This window comes from Theropithecus gelada, chromosome 4 (assembly GCF_003255815.1).
Source record: "Theropithecus gelada isolate Dixy chromosome 4, Tgel_1.0, whole genome shotgun sequence".
In the NCBI taxonomy this organism is placed as follows: Eukaryota; Metazoa; Chordata; class Mammalia; order Primates; family Cercopithecidae; genus Theropithecus; species Theropithecus gelada.
This window is the reverse complement of record NC_037671.1, coordinates 54,190,197-54,213,692: the sequence shown is the minus strand read 5'-3', so window position 1 is coordinate 54,213,692 and position 23,496 is coordinate 54,190,197. Positions and strand designations below refer to the sequence as shown.

General features: G+C 40.0%; 1 protein-coding gene across 1 annotated transcript in view; it reads left to right on the top strand.

Moving 5' to 3' along the window:
- PKHD1 (PKHD1, fibrocystin/polyductin) overlaps window positions 1-23,496 on the top strand; it is a 469,778-nt gene that overhangs the window by 76,597 nt on the left and 369,685 nt on the right. The window contains 2 exon segments of the mRNA XM_025382975.1: window positions 2,081-2,300; window positions 8,605-8,755. Coding sequence (XP_025238760.1) covers window positions 2,081-2,300; window positions 8,605-8,755 — 371 coding nt within the window.

Genomic DNA, 23,496 nt, shown 5'->3' with positions numbered 1-23,496 from the left:
TAACTTTTCCATAAGGCAGGGAAAGTGAAAGTGATTAAGGTCACACAGCTATTTAGTGGCAAAACTCTGAGTAAAACCCGTGGATTTTGATCCCCAGCCCTGGGTGATTTTCATAATCCAGCTTGTCAATTTGCATCTACTTAATCACTTTTAATGAATTCATTATTTTATAGGTGTAGAACTTGTTTTTATTTGCCTTAGGGGTTACTAACTGGAAAGTTCTTATGTTTTGTCTGTTCATACAAGAGTCCTACTGTCAGTCATTTTTATTGCTCTAATTCATTCAAAACACATTCACAGCCAACCTCCTAGGTGCCAGGTGCTTTAGAATATAACAGCAACAATAGTACTCTTTGGGCATGATTGCATAACTACAAACCCTCTCCTATGTACTTATCTCATGTAACCCTTGCTGTAGCACTGTAATGAGGCGGGGAAGCACAGGTCTAAGCCCACGGCCCTTGATAACCTTTGTTGCATACTCACATGGGCAGGCTTGCTACAGAGGAATCGGGCTACAGAGATTTTTTTCTTTTTCCCTCTTTATTAAGGTTTTCAGACAGAGCTGCTCCTGAACCATCTCATGTGGAGCTTTGTTCATCTTCTAGTTAAAGATTGTTCCCAGTCTGCCTCTTGATGTGCTTTTTATATGTGTGTCAGGACTCAGAAAAAAATGGCCTGAGAGTCAGAGTGCTTCAAATACTTGCTTTTTATCTCTATAACATGTTAATGTTTATAATTATATGAAAAGCAAGAAATCCACAAACTTATCCAAGTCAATGAGACAAACAACCCAATAGAAAAATGGGCAAATGAGAGAAACAGGAATTTCATAGAAGAGAAAATATGAACTGTTACCAAACATAAAAAATTGGTCAACTTGGCCAGGCACGGTGACTCACGCCTGTAATCCTAGCACTTTGGAGGCTGAGGCAGGTGGATTGCCTGAGCTCAGGAGTTCAAGATCAGCCTGGGCAACATGGAGAAACCCTGTCTCTGCTAAAATCCAAAAAAATCAGCCGGGGCGTGGTGGTGTGCACCTGTAGTCCCAGCTACTCAGGAGGCTGAGGCAGGGGAATTGCTTGAACCCGGGAGGCGGAAGTTGCAGTGAGGCGAGATTGTGCCACTGCACTTCAGCCTGGGCAACATAGCAAAACTCTGTCTCAAAAAAAAAAAAAAAAAAAAAAAAAAAATTGGTCAACCTAAAAGTAATGATTGAAATGCAAATTAAGACCACAATGAAATGCTATTTTACACACCTGATTGGCAAAAATTAAGAGTCTGATAGTTTCAAGTGCTTGTAATTGTATGGAGTAATGGGAACTTACAAATACGGCTGGTAGGAACACAAAATGGCACAACTGCTTTGGAAAACAGTATGGCACTATCTTGTAAAGTTGAATTTGTACCTACTCTTTGAATAAGAAATTTCCTTGATGGGCATGCACCCTAAATGAAATTTTGTACATGTTTTTAGTAGCAAAAACTGGGAAATACCAAAAAGTTCGTTGATAAGAGAATAGATAAATATATTGTGGTAGGTTCATGCAATAAAATATTGAACAGCAGTGAAAATGTATTAACAATAGTTATATGTAGTAATGTGGATAAATCTTGAAAATATAATACGGAATGCAAAAAGCAGGCCCAAGAATATTTTATCCTGTATCATATTTGATAAAGTTCAAAAACAAGTAAAACTCAATCTCTTGTTTAGGGATACAAACGTGTGATAAAACTATTTAAAAAATGTCAAGCGGTTATTTCTGAGAATGAGGAGGAAAAGGACGGACTTGGGGAGAAACACACAGATTTAAGTGTATTACAAGTGTTTTATATCTTATGTTGGCTGGGAAATTTACCAGAGGTTTTTTTTATGATGATTATTCATATTTTACAAAAATGATACTTGCATTTTTCTGTGTACATTACACATACATAATACATTTTAAAAAAAAGTAAACTGCTAACTTCATATTCCTATTGGTCAAGGGAGGACACAGGAACTTCATTTGTGAAACGGACTAGAGGCCTTTGGTTCTCTCTGTGGTTCTTTCCTAACGGTGACTGTTTCCTGCAGTGTCCTTGGCTTTCCTGTGTGGCCTGAAGCATGAGGAGGACAGCTGTGAGGCTGCCAGACACACCTATGTGCAGTGTGATTTGACAGTTGCTGTGGGGACAGAGCGAATGCTCGAATCGTGGCCTTACCTCTACATTTGTGAGGAAAGTTCCCAATGCCTCTTTGTGCCAGATCATTGGGCTGAGTCAATGTTTCCATCGTTCTCGGGCCTCTTTGTCAGGTAATCTTACCTTCTCCCTCCCTGAACTTCCCCACAAATGCTTGGCCAATGGACTGATGGAGCCATCAGAGAGTGTAGGCTGGGTGGGATGCGGACTGGCAGCCGTCGTAGGGGCTACAACTCTCTTGGAGGGCCCATTCCGTTGTGGATTCCAGCCAGGCTGCATATCAAAGCATCTCCTGTCTTTTTCAACTGTTCAAGAGAACATCTGAAAAATCTGCCCAGTAAACAGCTCGCTTTGTTCTTGCTTAGATTTTAATATTTATCTTCCGATCCAAAGCAACATCTGGTGAATGCCAATGGGGAAAAAGATTAGACGTTATGAAAAACAGAAGGCTTTTTTCCCTGCTTTCCTTTTTCTTTTCTTTCCAAACAGATTCACAAGTATGAAAAAAAGTCATAGAGAAATCCAGAAGATTGTACAATGTTTATTCAAAAGAAGGAGGGTTGCATAGGCGGAATTACTGTAGATCCAGGATTTAGAAGCCATAGGCATATAAGGGTTTTTTTTTTTTAACTTAAAAAAGAGCCTGACAAATAAATACTACAACTTTCCAAGTTAATCCCCCTTTTCTAAACAAATAAAAAAGAAGTGTGACTATGTTAGTAATTCTGGATTGCTTTCATTTCAGCAAGGAGTTCTTTTCCTACATAGGGCGGTGTCTCATGGCTGAATATTGTCATGTAAACGTCTTTATTTCTTACCTAGGTAGAGTGGCTACCTTTGATTATCTAATGAAGGCCTCTTTTCTTTTTCTTTTTTTTGAGACAGAGTCTTGTTCTGTCGTCAAGGCTGGAGTGCAATGGCACGATCTTGGCTCATTGCAACCTCTGCCTCCCAGGTTCAGGGTACTCTCATGCCTCAGCCTCCTGAGTAGCTGGAATTGCAGGTGTACACCACCATGCCCAGCTAATTTTTCTATTTTTAGTAGAGACGAGGTTTCACCATTTTGGCTAAGCTGGTCTCAAACTCCTGAGCTCAAGCAGTCCACCCGCCTTGGCCTCCCAAAGTGCTGGGATTATAGGCATGAGCCACTGTGCCCAGCCTCTTTTCTTGTAAAATATGAAACTAAACAAGACCACTTCCCCACAGTGAAAGAGATAACCAGCTCTTTTCATGGCAGTCTGACTTTGGGATGTCCTGAGACAGTTTGTGTTTTAGTGTGAATTGGACACCAGAGGTTTAGGTTTAGCTGGAGGAAAAGAGGAAACTCCTTGGCTGGTTGCTTTCTAAAAGGGCAAGAAGAACTCTGTTTAGCTCACACAGGAGATGGGGCACTGGGTATTGTACTCAGGTGAGACTAGATTTCAGAACTTACTGATGCTGGACACCAGAAAGTACATGTCAGTAGTTTCTGGCTCCATTGAATTCAGGGACTTCATCTGAATCCCCAAAACTCTTCCTTTGGAATTCTTCCATGCTCTTCCTCTTCACTGTATGGGGCGGCTGAGGCAACTGAGCCTCAGACCCCGTTAGCAGTTATACCCTTCCCTATGAATGTTATTTCAGTAGTGCTGCTCAATGTTCTGACTATTGCAGTAGGCAAAAGTGGGTATGTTTTCTTGAGTAAGAATTACAATAAGTGCCCTATGATTTAAACAAACAATGTTTAGTGGGGATGAGAGTGGAGGAAACTGGCAGTGGTCTTTGTTGCCAGTGGGAAGTGCAAGCGTCAGAGGACAATTTGCCGATTCACGAATAACCTTAAATTCTTTACACTCTGTGACCCAGCAATTTCTCTTCTAGGATTTTACTTTAAGAAAGCAGATAGAAATGTGTAATATTTATAAACAATTATGTTCTTTGAAGTTTCAGGTATCAAAAAAAATTCACAATGAGACAAATTTTAGTAATAAAGAATGTATCCAAATGATATTTTTTAAGTTACCTTTAAAAATTAGGATGTAGAATATTTAACCAGACAGGGAGATATTTATAATATATTGAGAAGTGAAAACCATAGGTCTCAAAAGAGTATATCAATTTGATCCTACTGTTGTACATAGTGTGTATGTTTGTACACATATAGGTTACTAGAGAAAAGGCTGGAAAGATGTATCCAAGAATGTTGATGGTGCCTATCTCTAGGTGGCTAGAGTACTGACCGTATTTATTTTCTTCATTGAGTTTTTATGTGTTTTTCCAGGGAACACAATGCTGTATCTCCCTGACATCCATAACAACTATGGGGAAGGGAGAAGTGCATCTGTGGCAAAAATTGTACCCTGTCTATTCATCCGTCCATCCATCCATCCATCCATCCATGATCCATCCATCTATCTGGTATTGATCACATCCCTACACTGTTCTAGGTGTTGTGACAGGTACTGGTGGCTTGATGGTGGATGTCATGAAAGTCCCTGCCCTTAAGGGTAGAGAAGAAAGTCAGATAATAAACAGGATGATCACGTGTTGTGATCAGTGCTATAAAGTGATAGAAAAAGAGGGGCTACTTTAGAGAGTGTACTCAGAGGAGGCTTCTCTGAAGAAGTCTTTTATGTTAGGAAGAGAAGCAGGTGTCTTTATAGAGGGTCAGGCAGTGGCAGCAGCAAATGCAAAAGAACTGTTGAGTTTTATGACTGTTCAGAGGCCAGGAGGGTAGGAGTAGATTGAAAAGGAGGAAAAGTGGCCCCAGATGAGCTCGGAGAGATATGTGAGGCATTGAAGGCCAAACTAAAGAGTTTGGAATCTCTTGTAAGTGAAGATTAAGTAACTTCCCAAAGTCACACAGTCAAGCCATGGCAGCATCGGGACTGGAAGTCAAGGCTTCTGACTCAGTGTGCTTAGTGCAATGCTGTCCTGGCAGCCTCAGTGTGAGAGCCCTGGCTGAGCTGTGTGGGTTCAGTGAGGTTTCAGAGCCACAGGAAGCAATTTCAGGGGAAGTGAGGGAGAGAGAATGCCTGCAAAGTGTTTTCCTTCCCTATCCTAAGGAGCACAGCCAAGGTTACTTGCTTACTTTAGGGTCTAATCAGATCAACTAAAGAACGATAGTTTGGGAGTCAGGAGTCTTAGGTTCTAGAACAATCTTTGCCACCATTTTTACCCAATATTTTTAACCACATGCCCTAAAATAAATATTTGTGTGTGTGCAGTGTGTATGCATGTATATCTGTATCTATATCTGTACATATATTGATCTCTGTGTCTCTCTATATATGCTTATGTTGCATATATATATGCTTATATTTATATTTAAATATGGTCAACTGTGCTTCTTAGCTCATAGGATTATTGTGGAAGAAACCATGGAAGAGTAGCTAGCTACTTAGAAGCTTTGAAATTTTGTAAATGTTAATCTATTTTGGATATCCTGGTGTCTCAGCTAATTTTGGTGATGGCTTTTTAATGAAAAAAATTTCTAGCAAGGTAGTTACAAATATGGAAAGAAGTGTGAGCTGAAGCTGGTAAACAAAAAGTCCAAGCTAACAGAAAGGGGTTTAATTCTTTTCAGAGCAAGAATAACATGCTTCGCGAAAACAGTCGGTTTCTAACAGGCAAACAGAGGGCAAAGTGACTCAGCCCATTTTACTTGTACCTCTGCCAGTGAAGAGTCAGGAAAGGGCATAAGAAGGTTTATGAGAAGAGTGGAAGCCCAAGGCCAAGAAAGGCTGTAAAAGGAAGTTGGTCACTGCTTTCCTTGAGTTCAAGTCTGTAGTCTGAGATTATTCATAAACTGGGTACAAAAAACTCACTCTTAACGATTGAGGACCTACTGTGGACAACAAACCATGAGAAGGGGTCACATAACAGAGGTGATGGGCAGATATTCTATGAACCTAAGAAAAGGAGGAATTCTGGAAATTTAGACAACTAAACTTGATGTTATCCCTGACAAAATTCTAGAATGAACTATTCATCAGATAGTTTGTGAGCCTTCAGAAATGAAACTAGCCATCTGGAAACTGATTCACGAAGAATGTGATGGTGCGGGAAACCAACTTCATTTCCTTTCTGATAGGTTTATAAGTGACTTATGATATAAATACAGAGGGAGACCTTCACAAACTATTCCAACAACTTCTCTACCCCCAGTAGCAAAAAAAGGTTCTAGGTGCAAAGCCCAAAGTGGCCTGACGCAAGCCTCAAGTTGCTCTGAAGTGAGGAGTTTTAAAAGTCTGCGTGACTTTTGCATTTGATTCCATCACATTTCTATATTGATCTAAATATTACATTACATTTTAATTTAAAAGTTAAATTACTTTGGTTTTCCTTTCTGAATCTTGGAATATGACTGACGCTCCAGGAGCAAAGGATGGATTCATCCTGTGGCTTTGTCTGCCCTGTGGACGAAGGATCAGTGAATGGATTTACAGCTAGATCACAGGCTACAGATTCAAAATGAATTTGAGCAATGGGTCTAAACCAGTGAGAGAAATGTAACAATAATAAATGTAAATTTTCACATTTACATTTTTAACGATAATACTACTAACACTACTACCTCTAACAGCTATAACGCGAGCTGCCTTTATTGGGTTCTTATTGTGTGCCAGGTTCCATGCTAATCAGTTTATATGCTTCATTTTGCTCAGTTTCTTCAACACCTCCACAAAATAGGTACTCGATTATTGGCAACTCCATTTTATAAATGTGGAAACCAAAGCTTAGCAAAGTAATGTCTTCGATGTCATGTAGATGGTAACTATCTGCCCTGGGATTCAGATCCAGCTGATCTGCTTCTGAGCCTAAGCTTTACATGCCAGTGCTTCTCAGAAAATCGTCTGAACAAGCACAGCATGGTGAAATCCTCAGAAAACTGCAGCTCTGAGACTTTGAGTTGACCACTATCTAAGTATAAGCATGGTGGCCTTCAAAATGAATGCAGTGTCAGGTGCCGTGAGAAGGAAGCTCAGATAAAGGTGGACCAGAGCCCCAGGGGGGTCAGCCCAAACAATTTGCCTGCAGATCTGAGTGGCATGATGTTAACATATTGACCAATCTACATTATTAGGTCTAGAGGACTTTGGGTTTGGAAATCATGCCTTAGGTAGATACAGAGTGGAGAACATTTTAGCATGAAGAGAAGATTAAGTGGTGAGATGTACTAGTTATCCCGCTCATTATTTCTAGCAAATTGTGGAAGAAAACATTTTGACATTGATTTGAAAAAAGATGATAAGGTTTGACACGGTGTACAGTTTCTCAACTGGTGACCTTTTTGCCTTTGTCTCCACCCTTCCTGGTCTTCCCATGGGATCTGCCATCTTCCTGGCTGATGTACAATCAGCATTTCAAAACTTGAGAGCACTGCTCTGGGAAACAGGACCGTCTGGTTTTGACCTCAGAGCTACCATAGTTCTGTGTTCGACTTTCTGAGAATCTCTTAATCTCTTTGGGTTACATTTTTTATACCTCTTCCTAATTTATAGGCTGAAATTAGATCATACATATGAGATTGTTGACAAATATGAAACATCAGGCATTATTATTACTGATAATTTTTGAGTTAGTTGCAAAAATGCCTACAACCAGGATGATTCTTGAATAAATATCACACCTGTTGAGGATGACACCCTTCACTATCCATGCCCTCATCTTCTCTAGATGGCATATTTTTAGACTTTCTGTAATGCTACACTGCTGTTTTTTATCTTAAATCCAGTCTGGCTTCTCCCCTTAAAGCAAGAGGACTTTTAAAGCGAGTGGCTGGTAGTATAACTGGCACATATATCGAATCTCCTTAGTCTGGGCTGTTAAGTAAGTTTAATTAATTTACTAAGTTAATGTTCCACTGCTAGCAACAGAGCCTCATTGCCATCAGCTGGGGAGAGGGAATTGAAAGCCTAAATGAGCTCATTTTTTCACAGTTGGAATTAGGGACCAGTTAGCCAGTTGTGTGGGTTTTCCAATTTCTCCATCTGCCCTAGGGGGATTCAGGCAATTACTCCCCCAACACTAAGTATGAGAAAGAGCAGGAAGAGGGAAGGGGAAAAGAAAAAAAATAAAAACAAAAACTCTCCCCAACATTTGTTTCCCTTTTGGGAACTGGAAGTATTGTCCGTGCATTTCTTGTTAAGCTGGGCTAGAGGTAGCTTTTGCTAATGTTTTTAATAGATTCAGAAAAGAGAAAGGCCTCAGTGAAAGATATTTACCATGTGCATTTTCATTGCAGGGTGTGCAGATAAAAGGAAAAACAAATAAACAATAAAATAATGGAAACAAAATTACAGAAATTTGCAAAATTTGACAAATGGTGGCCTGTAGTTGCCACAAGCTAATGGCTTGCAATGATTAATAAGAGTAAAAATAATTGCATTTCATTAAGATTGATGACACCCCATTTAACCTCCCCTCTCGTTTCAGCCCTAAAGTGGAAAGAGATGAAGTTCTCATCTATAATAGCTCCTGTAACATTACCATGGAAACTGAGGCAGAGATGGAGTGTGAGACGCCCAATCAGCCAATTACCGTCAAGATTACTGAGATACGGAAACGCTGGGGCCAGAACACTCAGGTATAATCAAATCTTTTTTACAGACTGATTCAAACAGCTCAAATTAAATTTGTAATATTGTGTACATTAAAAAAACAATTTAGTCCAAATGGCAGCGATATATAATATTAAATGCGCTCAAACTTTGAGGAGCTGGTCTAATGCACAATATCTGAATTCATAGTTAACTCTGGTTAATCATATATTTTCCCAAAAATAAATGAGTGCTGCCCCGGCTCTTTTAAAGCAAATTCTGAGCAGATAATCTCCTTGGCATTTTGTCCTGATTTCTGCATGCATGTTTGAAAGGGGATCTCTGTGGTTTATTTCTTCACAAAATAACTGGCCTGCGATTTAACCCGGCCCTACTGGAAGGTTCCCAAATCACTCAGCCATCCTCAGCTTGTTGGGACAGCAATGTCTGCGGGTCCATTCGGTTCATCTCTGTGCCATGCGGGAGTAGGGTGGAAACTTCAGCTTCTGAGGGGATTGCATGGACATGAGAAATGAAAAGGACCACAGGGTCATTTGGTCTAGCCTCTCTGCCTCAATTCATCCATTTTGAAATTGTCTAAACCACTCCCTCCAAGTGGCTCTTCTAAAAGTGTGTTTGTAAGTCCCCAGAGAGGAATTCCACAGCCTTCCCCGGGAATTTGCAAGAATTGCAATCAGAGGCTCAGGGCTCTTTGGAAATGGATCAGGTAATCTTTTACAGCTCCCCAGGCTTCTCACAGCACACAGATAAAAAATAATATTTATTGAGCACCTACTCCCTTAGGTGTCTTTCTCTTTATGAAAGCAGTTCTCAGATTTTTCTCTTTTTGTCTCTTTTATTTGGAACAAACATTTATCGAGTGCCTATTATGTGGCACTCGCCATACCAGATTCTCTTGTGAATGCTGCTTCAGTCAAACCATCCTAATCCAAAAGTCAGTTCCCTGGCTTCAAAATGTGTGTTTTTCTATAACTTTTGTACTGGTGCTGAACATGTATGTGATGGCAAACAACATTTTTTTTCTGTCCTTCCTAAACTGTTCCGTGCCTACCTTACCATGCTCCTGGGTCCTCACCGTCCACTCTGTGGCCTCTGCAGGCTTCTCCCTTGCCTTGACTTTCCCTTCAGGTGATAGCCCAGGGCTGTCACTTCTCGCTTCATTGTGTCCCCCACAAACACCTCTTCCTCTCAATTTACTGCCAATTTTAATTCTCTTCAGAGCTGCTGTCCCCTAATGGCACTTCCACTTTATTCTGTGCCTGTTTCTCAGCAGTCAGCTGTCAGTGACGTTTCACAAGTGTATTGTCGTGTGCTGAGACTGCTGTGGGACACTGGGTGATCTTTAAGCCTCTCTGGGCTTCAGTTTCTGCTGGGCGCGTAATAACCTGGTGGTGTTGGGATGCTTAGGTGAGCAAATGCTTGTGAAAGAGAGGGAGAGGCAGGCTGACCTAGTTTTTAAGTGCATGGACTTTGGAGCTAGACTGCCCAGGTTTGAATACATCACTTGCTTCCTGGGGGACTTCAGTCAGGTTCTTTAACCCCTCTGTACTTCAGTTTTCTCATCTGTAAAGTAGGAACAATAGTAGTTCCCACTTCACAGGGTTGGTGTGAGCCACTGAGAGCTGCATCTCACACATGGTATAAGTGTCCAATGTTAGCCATTATTGGCAGTGCTAGTTCACTAGTCATAGTGCTAGAAAATGATATGAGTTTATTTTTCTATAGTGCTTGCTGCTTTGACCAGATCATTTCACTTCTTAGATTTATTTAATTTCCCATCATCTCAAAGTCTACGTTTGAAATTTTTTAGGCTTCAATGCCTCACTCATTTAAAAATCCTTATGTGACATACATTTGAGTTTCAGCAATGTTCAAAGTTCTCTACCATGGTCTGAAGGAGATTAAAAAAATAATATGGAAAGAGACCCCACCTTTAAGAGATATTTGGGAAGTGAGGCCTTATGTGGAAGTAGTTAAGTTTCAGAAACAGGGTACATAGAGTCAATTCATCACGGCTGGGTGGAATGTTGGATGCCATCCAGACCAGCCAGCTCATTTCAGAGATGAGTTAACTGAGATTGATAATGAGGGGTGATTGATAAAGGTCACACAGGTAGTTATCTGGCCTCCTAACCCATGTGGCTATAGTCATTGTGGGGGAAGTAAGCCATTCAGGAACCAGGAATGTGTGGTGAGGCTAGTGCCAGTGTGTAGGGAACTCCAGTCCTGAGGGGGTAAAGAGCAGATGGGTACCATCGTTGTAGGTTTCAGGTGTGATGTGTTACACTCAAGTGTTATTGATAATGTCATAGTTTTGGACAGTCTATTGGGAGCAGGACCCTATCAAGTAGCCAGGAGTGCATGGGGGAACAATGGCAGGGATTTATGGCAAACTCATCTGAACTTATGACTGCATTTAGCTCCAGTGGGACCCTAAAGAATAGAATAAGAGTCTCAGGCACACATCCTGTCACATCGACTGGATCAATATGGTGGAAGTTAGGAAATAACTATGGCTGGCACACAGTGGCCTGGAGTCCAGAAAAACAACATTCTATGTAATGGGAAAATTGTTAATTCTAGGTTCTACTCTCGTTAGGGTGGTTTGGTTTGATTTAGGAACTGGATATAATGAAGTCTATAGGTGAGGGGCTTATAACTAAGTGACTATATAATTTATCACCCAAACCAGGATGCTTTTGATAGTGCAAGGTTCACAATGAATAATTATGCTGGGATAGTATGTCACCTTTGTTGGGGTGTGTGATTACCCTACCTGGGCTTGGGAACAGAACAACTTGTCATACATATGTGATGCATGGTTACCCTACACATGTTGGGATGTACAATTTCCCTACCTTGGCCTGGGAAAAACATGACGCCAGTATTACAATGTGTGGTTATCTGGGCCTGGTCCTGGGGAAGCCCAGCACCAACAAGTGCTTAATCAGGACTATAATCCTGGTCCCCAATTCCAAATTCAAGAATTCCTTGTGTGAGAACCTTGGAACACTAGAAAAGGAAACACTTCTATACTGCTGGTGGGAATGTAAACTAGTACAACCACTATGGAAAACAGTGTGGAGATTCCTTAAAGAACTAAAAGTAGAACTACCATTTGATCCAGCAATCCCATTACTGGGTATCTATCCACAGAGAAAGAAGTTAATATACGAAAAAGATACTTTCACACGCATGTTTATAGCAGCACAATTTGCAATTGTAAAAACATGAAACCAACCCAAATGCCCATCAGTAAACAAGTCGATAAAGAAATTGTGGTATGTATATACAATGGAATACTACTCAGCTATGAAAAGGAACAAATTAATCGCATTTGCAGCAACCTGGTTGGAGCTGGAGACTATTATTCTAAGTGAAGTAACTCAGGAATGGAAAACCAAATATAGTATGTTCTCACTCATAAGTGGGAACTAAGCTATGAGGATGCAAAGGCATAAGAATGATACAATGGACTTTGGGGACTCAGGGGAAAGGGTGGGAAGGGGTAAGGGATAAAAGACTACAAATTGGGTTCAGTGTATACTGTTCCGGTGATGGATGCACCAAAATCTCACAAATCACCACCAAATAACTTACTCGTGTAACCAAATGTCATCTGTTCCTCCAAAATCTATGGAAATAAAAAATTTAAAAAATGTATTTTTCGGCCGGGTGCAGTGGCTCACGCCTGTAATCCCAGCACTTTGGGAGGCCGAGGCAGGTGGATCACCTGAGGTCAGGAGTTTGAAACCAGCCTGGCCAACATGGCGAAACCCCATCTCTACTAAAAATACAAAAAATTAGCTGGGTGAAGTGGCTCATGCCTGTAATCCGAGCACTTTGGGAGGTTGAGGCTGGTGGATCATCTGAGGTTGGGAGTTCGAGACCAGCCTGGCCAACATGATGAAACCCTGTCTCTACTAAAAATACAAAAATGAACCGGACATGGTGGCGGGCGCCTGTAGTCCCAGCTACTCGGGAGGCTGAGACAGGAGAATCGCTTGAACCCAGGAGGCAGATATTGCAGCGAGCTGGGATTTTGTCAATGCACTCCAGCCTGGGCAACAGGGCAAGACTCTGTCTCTAAAAAAACAAAACAAAAAAACCCCCAAAATTAGCTGGGTGCGGTGGTGCCTGTAATCCCAACAACTTGGGAGGCTGAGGCAGGAGAATCGCTTGAACCCAGGAGGTGGAGGTTGTAGTGAGCTAAGACTGCGCCATTGCACTCCAGCCTGGGTGACAAGAGCAAAAAACTCCATATATACACATATATATTTTTTTACTGACCTAGATGGGAGGGTGTGAGGCAGTGTGGGAAGACTGATAAGATCAGTACTTACTTTGTTAAAAAATATCAAAGTGGCTCAACAACTCAATTTGAGGTCCTGATGTGTTTATAAGCTAGATGTTTCTTTCCATTGCTCCCTGCCATTGAGAGGGGTTTAGCCAAGTGAGCAAAAAGTCACTCCCACATGCTTTAGGGCCTTAGGACTGCCTACTAGATTCTAAGAAAAACGCAAATCGTCATCTTATTACGAGATAACTGGTTAATATGTTCCTTTTCAAGACTGGCAATAAAAGCTTAAACCAACAACAAAAAAAATAGTTACGCAGGTTTTCCTTCCAAAGAACTTTTGCGATCCTTCAATACATGAATACATAATGTGGATTTCTAGGGAGTGCTGTGGTGTGGACTGTTACCTAAATTTTGCCTGTGGAACTCTTTATTCCCAGAATTTCTCTTGGGACTGGCATCTGTCCTGCTGCCTTCACTCTGGGAAGTGTCGTGTTTGCCATGGTCTTCCCCTTTCACAGAATAGGGGTATCTGAGGTGGGAAAGGTCATCTTCAGATGGGGCAGCCAACTAAGCTCTATTAAAGTCAGTGGCATTTGTGCTATGCCATGAAGGACAGGGTTTAGGTATTCAGGATGCAGAGGAAAGGCATTTCTGGTGGGGCAAACAGCATGCACAAGGCACTGAGGCTAGAACCCACAGGAATAGCAAGAAGCATGGTGTGTGTGAAGGGGAACGGTGAGTTGTAGGTTTGGAAAGGTGGGCTGGGATTGGACTGTGATCTAGAGGTAAGCATTTGGTCCTTTATGCAGCAGGTGACAAGTAATCCCCAAGGAGTCAGTGCTTGATCAAAGGTTAGCTGTAGTCACATTAATCTGGCAGTGAGGTGTGGATGACCTGATTGGTAAACCGACAAGAGGTAGAAGCATCTCAGCCAGGTGAGAATAACTGGGGCAGGGAAATGGCAGAGGGAGTGGAGAGGCGACACACTCAATATTCAGTACTTGATAACGTGTGTTGGACAAAGTGTTCAAATTTGTGGGAGACTAAATGTGGTAGGTAAGAAAAATTGTTGGCTGGCTTTTCAAAAAGACCTTTTCAAAATTTTCAATGCTATTTATCTATGCTCATGACTTCCAGGTTGGAATCTCTGATCCAGAATTCTCTCCTGAACTTTGTTTTTTACTTTATTTACTTATTTTTTTGAGACTGGATCTTGCTCTTGTCACCCAGGCTGGAGTGCAATGGCATAATCATGGCTCACTGCAGCCTCACACTCCTGGGCTCAAATAATTCCCCTGCCTCATCCTCTGCAGTAACTGGGACCACAGGTGTGTGCCACCACACCCAACTAAGTTTTAAATTTTTTGTGGAGGCAAGGGTCTCGCTATGTTCCACAGGTTAGTCTTGAATTCCTGGCCTCAAGCAATCCTCCCACCTTGGCCTACCAAAGCGCTGGGATTATAGACTGGAGCCACCATGCCCAACCTCTTCTGAATGTGAGATTCCTGTACCTCACTGTCTGCTGCTGTTGTCACTTCGAGTCAAAACGGCACCTCGAGTTTAGCAGGTTCTAAATTGAACAACTGATCTCCACTACTTCCTCCCCCATAGTCCTGAACTGAGTTGGTGGCAACTCTGTCCTTTTAGTGCTCAGGACATGGAGGCATCCTTGACCTTCCAAAACCCGCATCAGATTCGTTAGGAAATTCTGTTGGCTCTGTCTTTCATTTGACTACCTTGCAGCAATTCTACTGCTACTGTCGTCATCGGCATCATCTCTTACTGTTTGTTGCAAGACCTCTCAGCCCTCCTCTCTGCTTCCACCCCTACCTCTGTTTGGTCTATTCTATTTAATAATAGAGCCACAATGATCCTTTCAAAATATGTCAGATAATTTCCCTCTTCTCCTGAAAGAAGGGCTCCCAGACTCTCTTGCAATAACATTCAGTCCTTTTACTGACCTCAAGGGCCATTCCCTGAACCCCTCACCTCGCACCCCAATGCCCTGTCCGGCTTTGTCTCTCATTTCTCTTACCTTCACCTGCTCTGTTCTGGGCACACTGGCTTCTTGCTATTCCTGCAACACGCCAGGCATGCTCCCATGCTGAAGCCTTTGCATTTGCTGTTTCCTCTGCTTAGAATTCTTTCCCCCTTCTTTTTCAAGTACAATCTCCCACTTGAACTTTTTGCTGAAATGTTACTTCCTCTATGAAGTCTTGCCACCCTATTGAAAATGGCAGCCCATTGCCACTGACCCCATATATCATGCTTTTACAGAGTTCTTATCACCTGCTAGCATACTACTTAAGATACTAATTTATTATGTTTGTTGTTTGGTGTCTGACTCTTCTTGCTAAAATATGATCTCCAAGAAGGCAGAAAGATTTGCCCGCTCTGTTCCCTGGTATGTCCCAAGAGCCTGAACCAACTATACTAACAAACAGAAATACATGCAGAAATACAAATACAGAAAGTTTAAAAAGTCTTCCCATATGCCACTTCTTCAATATTAGCTCCTGAAAGTTACATCTGAAAGGAAATACACACGTACACATACGTGTACATGGACCCATTTGCACACAAAGATGTTATTGTATTATTTATATTGTTTTTCTTTTTTTTTTTTTTTGAGACAGAGTCTCGCTCTGTTGCCCAGGCTGGAGTGCAGTGGCCGGATCTCAGCTCACTGCAAGCTCCGCCTCCCGGGTTCACGCCATTCTCCTGCCTCAGCCTCCCGAGTAGCTGGGACTACAGGCGCCCGCCACCTTGCCCGGCTAGTTTTTTGTATTTTTTAGTAGAGACGGGGTTTCACCGTGTTAACCAGGATGGTCTCGAACTCCTGACCTCGTGATCCGCCCGTCTCGGCCTCCCAAAGTGCTGGGATTACAGGCTTGAGCCACCGCGCCCGGCCTTATATTGTTTTTCAACTTGTATGTTTAAAAAATATAGTAGCACACTATAACATGAGCTCCTTGAAAAGAGGGACTTTCTTTTGTTGCTGCTATTTTCTGACGACTTAGAGCTAGGCCTAGTACATAGCATAGTACAATAAAGTTTTTATAGGTTTCAATTAAAATTATTGAATGCATAAATGGATTTATAAAAATACAACATAGTCATCATTTTAGTTTAGCACATGTAACATTTTCTTTTCCTTCACAAGACATTGACTGTACTTACTAGGTATCACACACTGTGATTCAGTGAAACAAGAGAAAAGGTATTAGAAAACGAAGAAGAGTAAATCCTAAAGAGCGCTGGAAAACACAACAGGGTGTCCCAAGACAATCAGAGGTTTTGAGGGTTTTCTGAAGCACAAATAGCAGTTTGGGTTAGATGGGTAGAGAATCCACAGTAGAATAAACGCAACCCAAAGCAAGTTGAGAGGAAATTAGAATATAGGTACACTTTTCAGTGGAGCTCTGGGAGAAATTCCACAAGTAGGAGGGGACAGACATCGGGGAAATTAATAAGGACTGCTATATAGACATTTCCCTTCCATCTCTCTCTGCCTTTCTTTTTCTCTGTCCCTGTGTATATGCTTGGATCTGTGGCTCTCAAGAGGAAGTGTTAAGAGTGGCTTATAAACAAAGAGGGAATATTTGTCTGGGGAAGGAGATTGATTCAGTCCATTGTGGATGTTAGGGCCGATGTTAATCAAAGAGAAGCCTGGACCTCCATGACAGACTTGGAGAAAGAGAGAAAGGAAGAAAGGAAGAAGAAAGAAGCTTCTCTTCATTTCTACCTCCAAAAAAAAAATATTTCTTTACTTTGATTTTGCTCATCCAGTGTCTTACCCAGAAATTTCGGCTGTGGTAAGTTGAAGAGGTTTCTCTGAACATCTAATCTGCCTTGTCAGTGGAAAAGAAAGTCTGAAATAATGCTACTAAAGTTCTCTGGGAAATGATTTTGAACCTAGAATTCTATACCCAGTAAAATACTATTTGGGATAATAACTAAATAAATATAAGGTATACAGTATTTAGGAAGTTTCTCTCCTTTTTGCACTCTCTAAAAAGTAATGCACTCTGGTGAACTGTAAATGAATCCAAGAAAAAAGATGATATGGGATTCAAGAAAGAGATCAATAAAGAACTTGGAAAACAGCAACAACAAAGCAAACATTGTTGATAATGTCATTGTGAAGCTTAATATAGTTGTTAAAAATAGATCCTTAACCGGACAGAAGCAGGAGCCTCCTATTTCAGGTAGGTAAAATGAAAGAGCAAGAAACAGAGGCATAATCTCCTTCTTTGATAAAATGAAAAGACATTTGTAACACAAACCTCATTATATGAAGATGAAAGGTAAATGGGAGAATGGCAAATGACTTAACAGAGTGAAGGAAAGTCAAAATTAATTGCCTGAAAAGGGAAATTTAGATAAATAGAAGACAATTTGCCCCATAGTACTCTAGAAAACTTTGGATTTAGAGAAGTTTAGGTATTAGAAAATGAGCATGAGGCAGGATGCTAAAATGAGGGGGTGGTGATCCTTGAGTGAATGGAAACACACTAGGAATGTGGCTTTCTGTCTGAGATTGAGTTCAGGGAAACCCAAAAATCTCTTTTTGGGATCCATTTCTCTGTGCTCTCAGTTTCTAATCAGAAATTAGAGTTCAGGCCTGCTAATACTGGTGGAATTTGCAGGGAAAGATACCAGAGAGGAGAGAGCTGTGCAGAAAAGGAACTCTAGAAATCTGCAGGGGTCGCTTGAGTCTTTTGCCAAATAGTTAACCAATCATGTAGTGAGTATATTTCTGTGAGGTTTGGCAGACTATAGCTACTGGGAGGCTTGAAGCGAACATAGCCTCTAAGGTACTGGGAGTACTTTGGAACAGCACGGTACTAGAAGATTTCAAATGCTGACTGGTTAGAGTAGAGAAACCCCGCTCAACACCGCTGATTTTCAAATTAGCCTCTAAATAGCTATGCATATCATGAAGAAAATATAAAATTTGTCACATAGCTGGATTGCATGAATTTTCTAGAAGAATCTCCTTAAACAAAGTGGGGATAAAAATAAGCAGTGCGGTTATTAGTGAGTGTTCGCAGCTCACTATCATTAGTACTAGAGATCATTTTCTTAAGTTAAAGGTACTTTGATTAAAGCTGTGGCATTGAGTTGAGACCTCAGAAAAGTCACACTTTAGGAATAAAATATTCTAGCCCTGGAGTAAAGCTACTCTAGACCTGCTGAATGGATCCTGAAAACAGGGCTTAACAAAATTAAACTGTTATTTCAGTAAATTAATTGCCTGCTAGAGCAAAGCTCAACACCCTTTAAAGGAAGGAAGATAACAAAATCTACACCTTCAAGAACATGGCAACCACAACGTTCAGCATACAATCAAGAACCTGAGAAAAAAAGCGAAATGTACCATCAACTGAAACAGACCTATGGATGATAGAGATGTTGAAACTCACTAGATAGGGACTTTAAAACAACTGTTATAAGCATATTAAAGGTTTTAAAGGAAAGGACAGATGCAATGAGAGAAGTTATAGGAAATCCCAGCAGGAAAATGAAAACTATTTCAAAAAATTAATAAAAATTACAGAATTGAAAGAAATAATATCTGTACTGAAAATTTCACTAGATCATATTAGATTGGACCTTGCAGAAGATAAGATCAGTGAACTTGTAGACAAAACAATCAAATCTCTCCAAACTGAAGAACAGAAAGAAAAGGGAAAAAATGGATAGATAGTAATCTCTGAGTCAATATAGTCTAATATTTGTGTCGCTGGAGTAGCAAAAGGAAAAGAGAGGTAGAAGGGATAGAAAATAAAATAAATCTAAATAAACAATGACAAGGATTTTCTAAATTTGGTGAAAACTACAAATTCACTGATCTAAGAAGCTTAATGAATCCAAATCAGAAGAAACATAAAGAGAACCATTATTGGCGTTCTCAATAATGTTAATATGTCAGTTCTTCCAAATTAACATTTAGGTCAATGCAATTTCGATAGAACATCTCAACAGGTTTTTTTTTTTGGTAGAAATTTCCAGTCTGATTTTAAAAATTATGGAAATGCAATAATCTAGAATAGCCAAAACTGTCTTGAAAAGGAACAAAATTGGAGGCCTTACACTGTCTGATTTTAAATCTTACTATAAAGCTATGGTAATCAGTTGAAGTTCTAGGCAACATCTTATATGAAAGAAAGGTTCTCTTGATAACAGTATGTTTGAAAATTCTTACAGTAGTGTCATAGAACCCAGGTGAAGGAAGAGTTTGAAGGAATGTATGTTGAGAATTATCAAAACGTACTGTGATAAAGAGGTCCTTAGTGACATCTGAGGCCACAGGACAATATTGGTGGGGAGAAAAAACAGATTTTGGGGAGTTAAGGAGTATATGAGTATCAAGGAAATGCAGGCAACTGGTATAGGTCACCAGTAGGAAGGGAAAGGGGAGATGCAGTTAAATATTGTGGTTGAGTAGCACCTTCCTCATGTTCGCAGCTCACTATCATTAGTACTAGAGATCATTTTCTTAAGTTAAAAGTACTTTGATTAAAGCTGTGGTCTTTAAGTGTGTTACTTGATTTGGCAAGACCAAGACTCCACAGGTTTCTCATCTTGTCTGTTTTTCTAGTGACTACAAAATAGCTCTCAGACAACCCTAATGTTTGGTTAAGTCACCATCATTTTTTCCAAAATATTTATATGTTAAAATTCATTTAGGCTCTTCAATGCATATCTCCCTTAGGAAGAGTCTCCTTTTCTTAAAGTTGAAGAATTTTTTTTCTCTTGGGAAATCCCATAGTTCTTAATTATACTTGTTTTAAGAAATTTATATTTTTTACATTTAAATTACATGTATTTATTTAAATATTTAAACTCCCAAATAGACATTACACTCTCTGAGAGTGAGCTTCATGTTGGATTTCTCTTTGATGAATGGATGGATGAAGGCATGTATGTCTGTACTGGATTACTGTTTAAAAGGCAAACCACACTGCTTATTTTTATCCCCACTTTTTGTTTAAGGAGATTCTTCTAGAAAATTCATGCAATCCAGCTATGTGACAAATTTTATATTTTCTTCATGATATGCATAGCTATTTAGAGGTTAATTTGAAATACTTTTTATTCCCTAGTTAATTTTGTTTCTCCTATTACCAAAATCAAAAAACAATTTTTCCCTTTTGTTTTCCCTCTGCTTCCCTCTCCTTCCCTCCTTGCCTTCTTCTTCTCTCCCTTGTTTCTTTTTTCCCTTTTAGACCCACTTAGTGTGCATCTTCAGGGTTGTGTGCCTGCAGAGAGAGGTGCTGCAGAAAGCAGAGTTGAACTAGTTATTAGATTAGGGAAAGGGGGTATAGAAACTCAACCATTGACCCCTGACCTGGCTGTCCTAGAGGAAACTTACTGAGTCCCTTGTGCCTGTATTTTCTCTGTGAAACGAGGCTCCAAATGTATGAGAATTACCTGCTGCAGGGGGAGGAGAAGCTGGAAAGGCAGACAGTTTCACATCTGAAAGGGCTTTGCTTTCTTAGGATAATTAGTCAGAATAGGATGCACAGTGAACGGGACTCCTGGGGTCTCTCTTCTAATTCTAGCAATGTCCCTGTCTGACTACAACTGTTTAACAACTCACTTAACCTTTCAATTGATCGGTGCTAGCTGACTTCCAGCTTTTGGAGGGAGGAAAACAGTACCTATAAACGCATAGTAGTAGGAGAAACCTGAAAGTTCAACAAAGGCATTACGATATAGTAGTTATGAGCTTGGACTCTAAAATAAAACTGGATTTGAGGCTGATCCTTCTACTTACTTGTTAAATAACTTTAGGCAAATTTTCTTAACTTCACTGAGTCTGTTAATTCCTACCTTGTAGGGTTGTAAGAATTAAATGATGCATGTAGTGCACTTAACGCAGTGTCTCATTCATAGAAAGCCCTTGAAACGTGCCAGGGATTATCATTTTTGGTTAAATACATAATGAGACTATACAGTCATGAAAGATAATCAATCTGTGAGTACTTTGCAAATTGTTATGCCAAGTTAAGGTGTCACAATGTTTTTTTTTTTTTTTTTTTTTTTGAGACAGAGTCTCACTCTGTCACCCAGGCTGGAGTGCAGTGGCGCGATCTTGGCTCACTGCAACCTCTGCCTCCTGGGTTCAAGCGATTCTCCTGCCTCAGCCTCCCTTGTAGCTGGGATTACAGGCATGTGCCACCAAGCCCGGCTACTTTTTTTGTGTGTGTGTTTTTTTAGTAGAGATCTCGAACTCCTGACCTTGTGATCCACCCGCCTTGGCCTCCCAAAATACTGGGATTACAGGGGTGAGCCACCGTGCCCGGCCAAGGTGGCACAATTTATGTAGTTGTTTATGGTGGTGTTGTCATAATCAGAACTTGCTGTGTGAAAGAGGCTTTGTCAATTATTTGAACTTAAGACTTTGTATACCTCTGTTTCTTGCTGTTTTTTTCTTTTTTTTAAAAAAGAATGAATTCTTTCATTTTCCCCTCAATTGCTCTGAAAACAATTTTGAAAAAGCATTTTGCTATAGTGACTTTATTCCTCCTCTCTTTCTCTTAAGAGTATGACAAAAGATTGAAAGAAAATCTAGTTCTTAAGTTTGTACAATCTTCTTGCCCTAGGACATTATTACCAATAATTTTAGGTAATATGTTGTTATTGCTACTAATGTGTTGTTATTATTACTAATCAATGTAAACTTTACAATGCATTTTTATTTTATAGAAATGGAATGGCAGGTCTGCTATATCTAATAATAAGAAATAAACGGTTACCTTTAACTGTTCAGCAATGACACAGTTATATTTCATGTCATAAGTATTTAGAGTCATATGAATGAGTTTTTGTATTCAATGTTAAAATAATTCAACTTTGAATTTCCCATTGAATATGATATTATAAAAATGATTTAGGTACAGTCCCCTGGTGTGTTTGAAGCTGTGTACTCTGCAAACACATAAATAAAAATATATCTAATTGGAAAAAAAAGGGGAGATTCAGGAAATTAGCCTGAATGCAGCTTAAACGCATCTGAACAAATTAATTGTACCTCTCTTGTTTCTCAGGGACTCTTTGTATCAAATGAGTTTATGATATTAGCCTGCTCCTCTCATATCAAGGTATGTTACCAGTAAATGAGGCTGTGGTTTTGATGAGCCTTTGTCATATTTTGGCTCCCAGAAGTCCTTATTTTTCTTTACAATGTGTTTAGGGTTATTATAATATCATTGAGTAACTATTACATCACCATATAGGAGTTCGAATTATCTCAGCTAAATTACTCTTAACTTTTATCTTAAAATAACAGTTTTTGTGCTCAGTGGAAAACAGTAAGCTTTATTAGCCCTGTGAAAATGTCCCTATTAATAATAGGCAGAGGGTAGTCCCATTGGGACATGACATGATTATTTATTTCCTTCTAAAGTACAACTTCATAAACTGAAATTATTTTTGTCTAAATAAATACTGTGTGGAATTTTCTCAGTGAAATCATATGTCATGGCATTATTTTGTTTTTGACTATAGGAGTATAATGCTTACATTTTTTTTCCTGAGCCTTTCCAAATATGAAACTTTAGCTATCCTGCAGAGAGGCCTGCTTGCTATGAAATTGCTACAGATGGTACAATGGCCTTACGTGGGGATTCTTTGGATTCTACAGGGGAGGTGAGGCTTGGTAATTGAAGAACCAGAAGTGTTCAAATTAGTTTGCTTGCTGACTCATTGGGTGACATTGGATAACTCAGTTTTGTAATCTCAATTATCTATTTCCCGACCTGCAACATGGAAAGATTTTATGGAAGTCCTTAGTAACAGAAAGTGAAAACTGTGATATGTGAATATGTTATTTTATTGGTATACCTAATTCTTCATGTGTGAGAAAAGCTCGCTTTTCCACAGGTCCATTTCTTGAATGCATAGTAGTAAACCACCATCTCCCTGAAGCCTGATGAAGAATTAAGGGCACCCAACTATGAGTAGGTTCCCTTCCCAGGTATGAAGGGTCTCAGATAGTAGTTGAATGGGTTTCAGTGGCGTATGTGATGTGGTGTGGTAATGGTGGTGGTTGTGGTATGTGTTGTGTATTTGTGTTGAGTAAGGAGTAATATGAGTTTCATCAGTGTTTGGATATGTGGTTCTATACTAGACATGTTAAACATTTTTTATTTTGCTGGAAGCTCTAAGATGTTATCAGTTTTGAGTCTAATATACATAGCATTTCTATTTGCAAAAACAAATAATCATCTCAGCCTTGAGATACAAAAGGCAATTCAGTCAATTTGGAGAACTTGGGTTTTCTCCTCAGGGTTGTCCTCTTTTTAAATCTTGTTGATTCAGCCATAAATCTTCCCCTCCAAAGACCTTGCTTTTATTCCCACAGCACTGAAGTCTGCTTTTACTTTAAAGAGCCACAGTAACTGCTCCTAACATGCACATCTTTATTAGGAAATGTAGGGAACCTTGACCAGCTGCAGA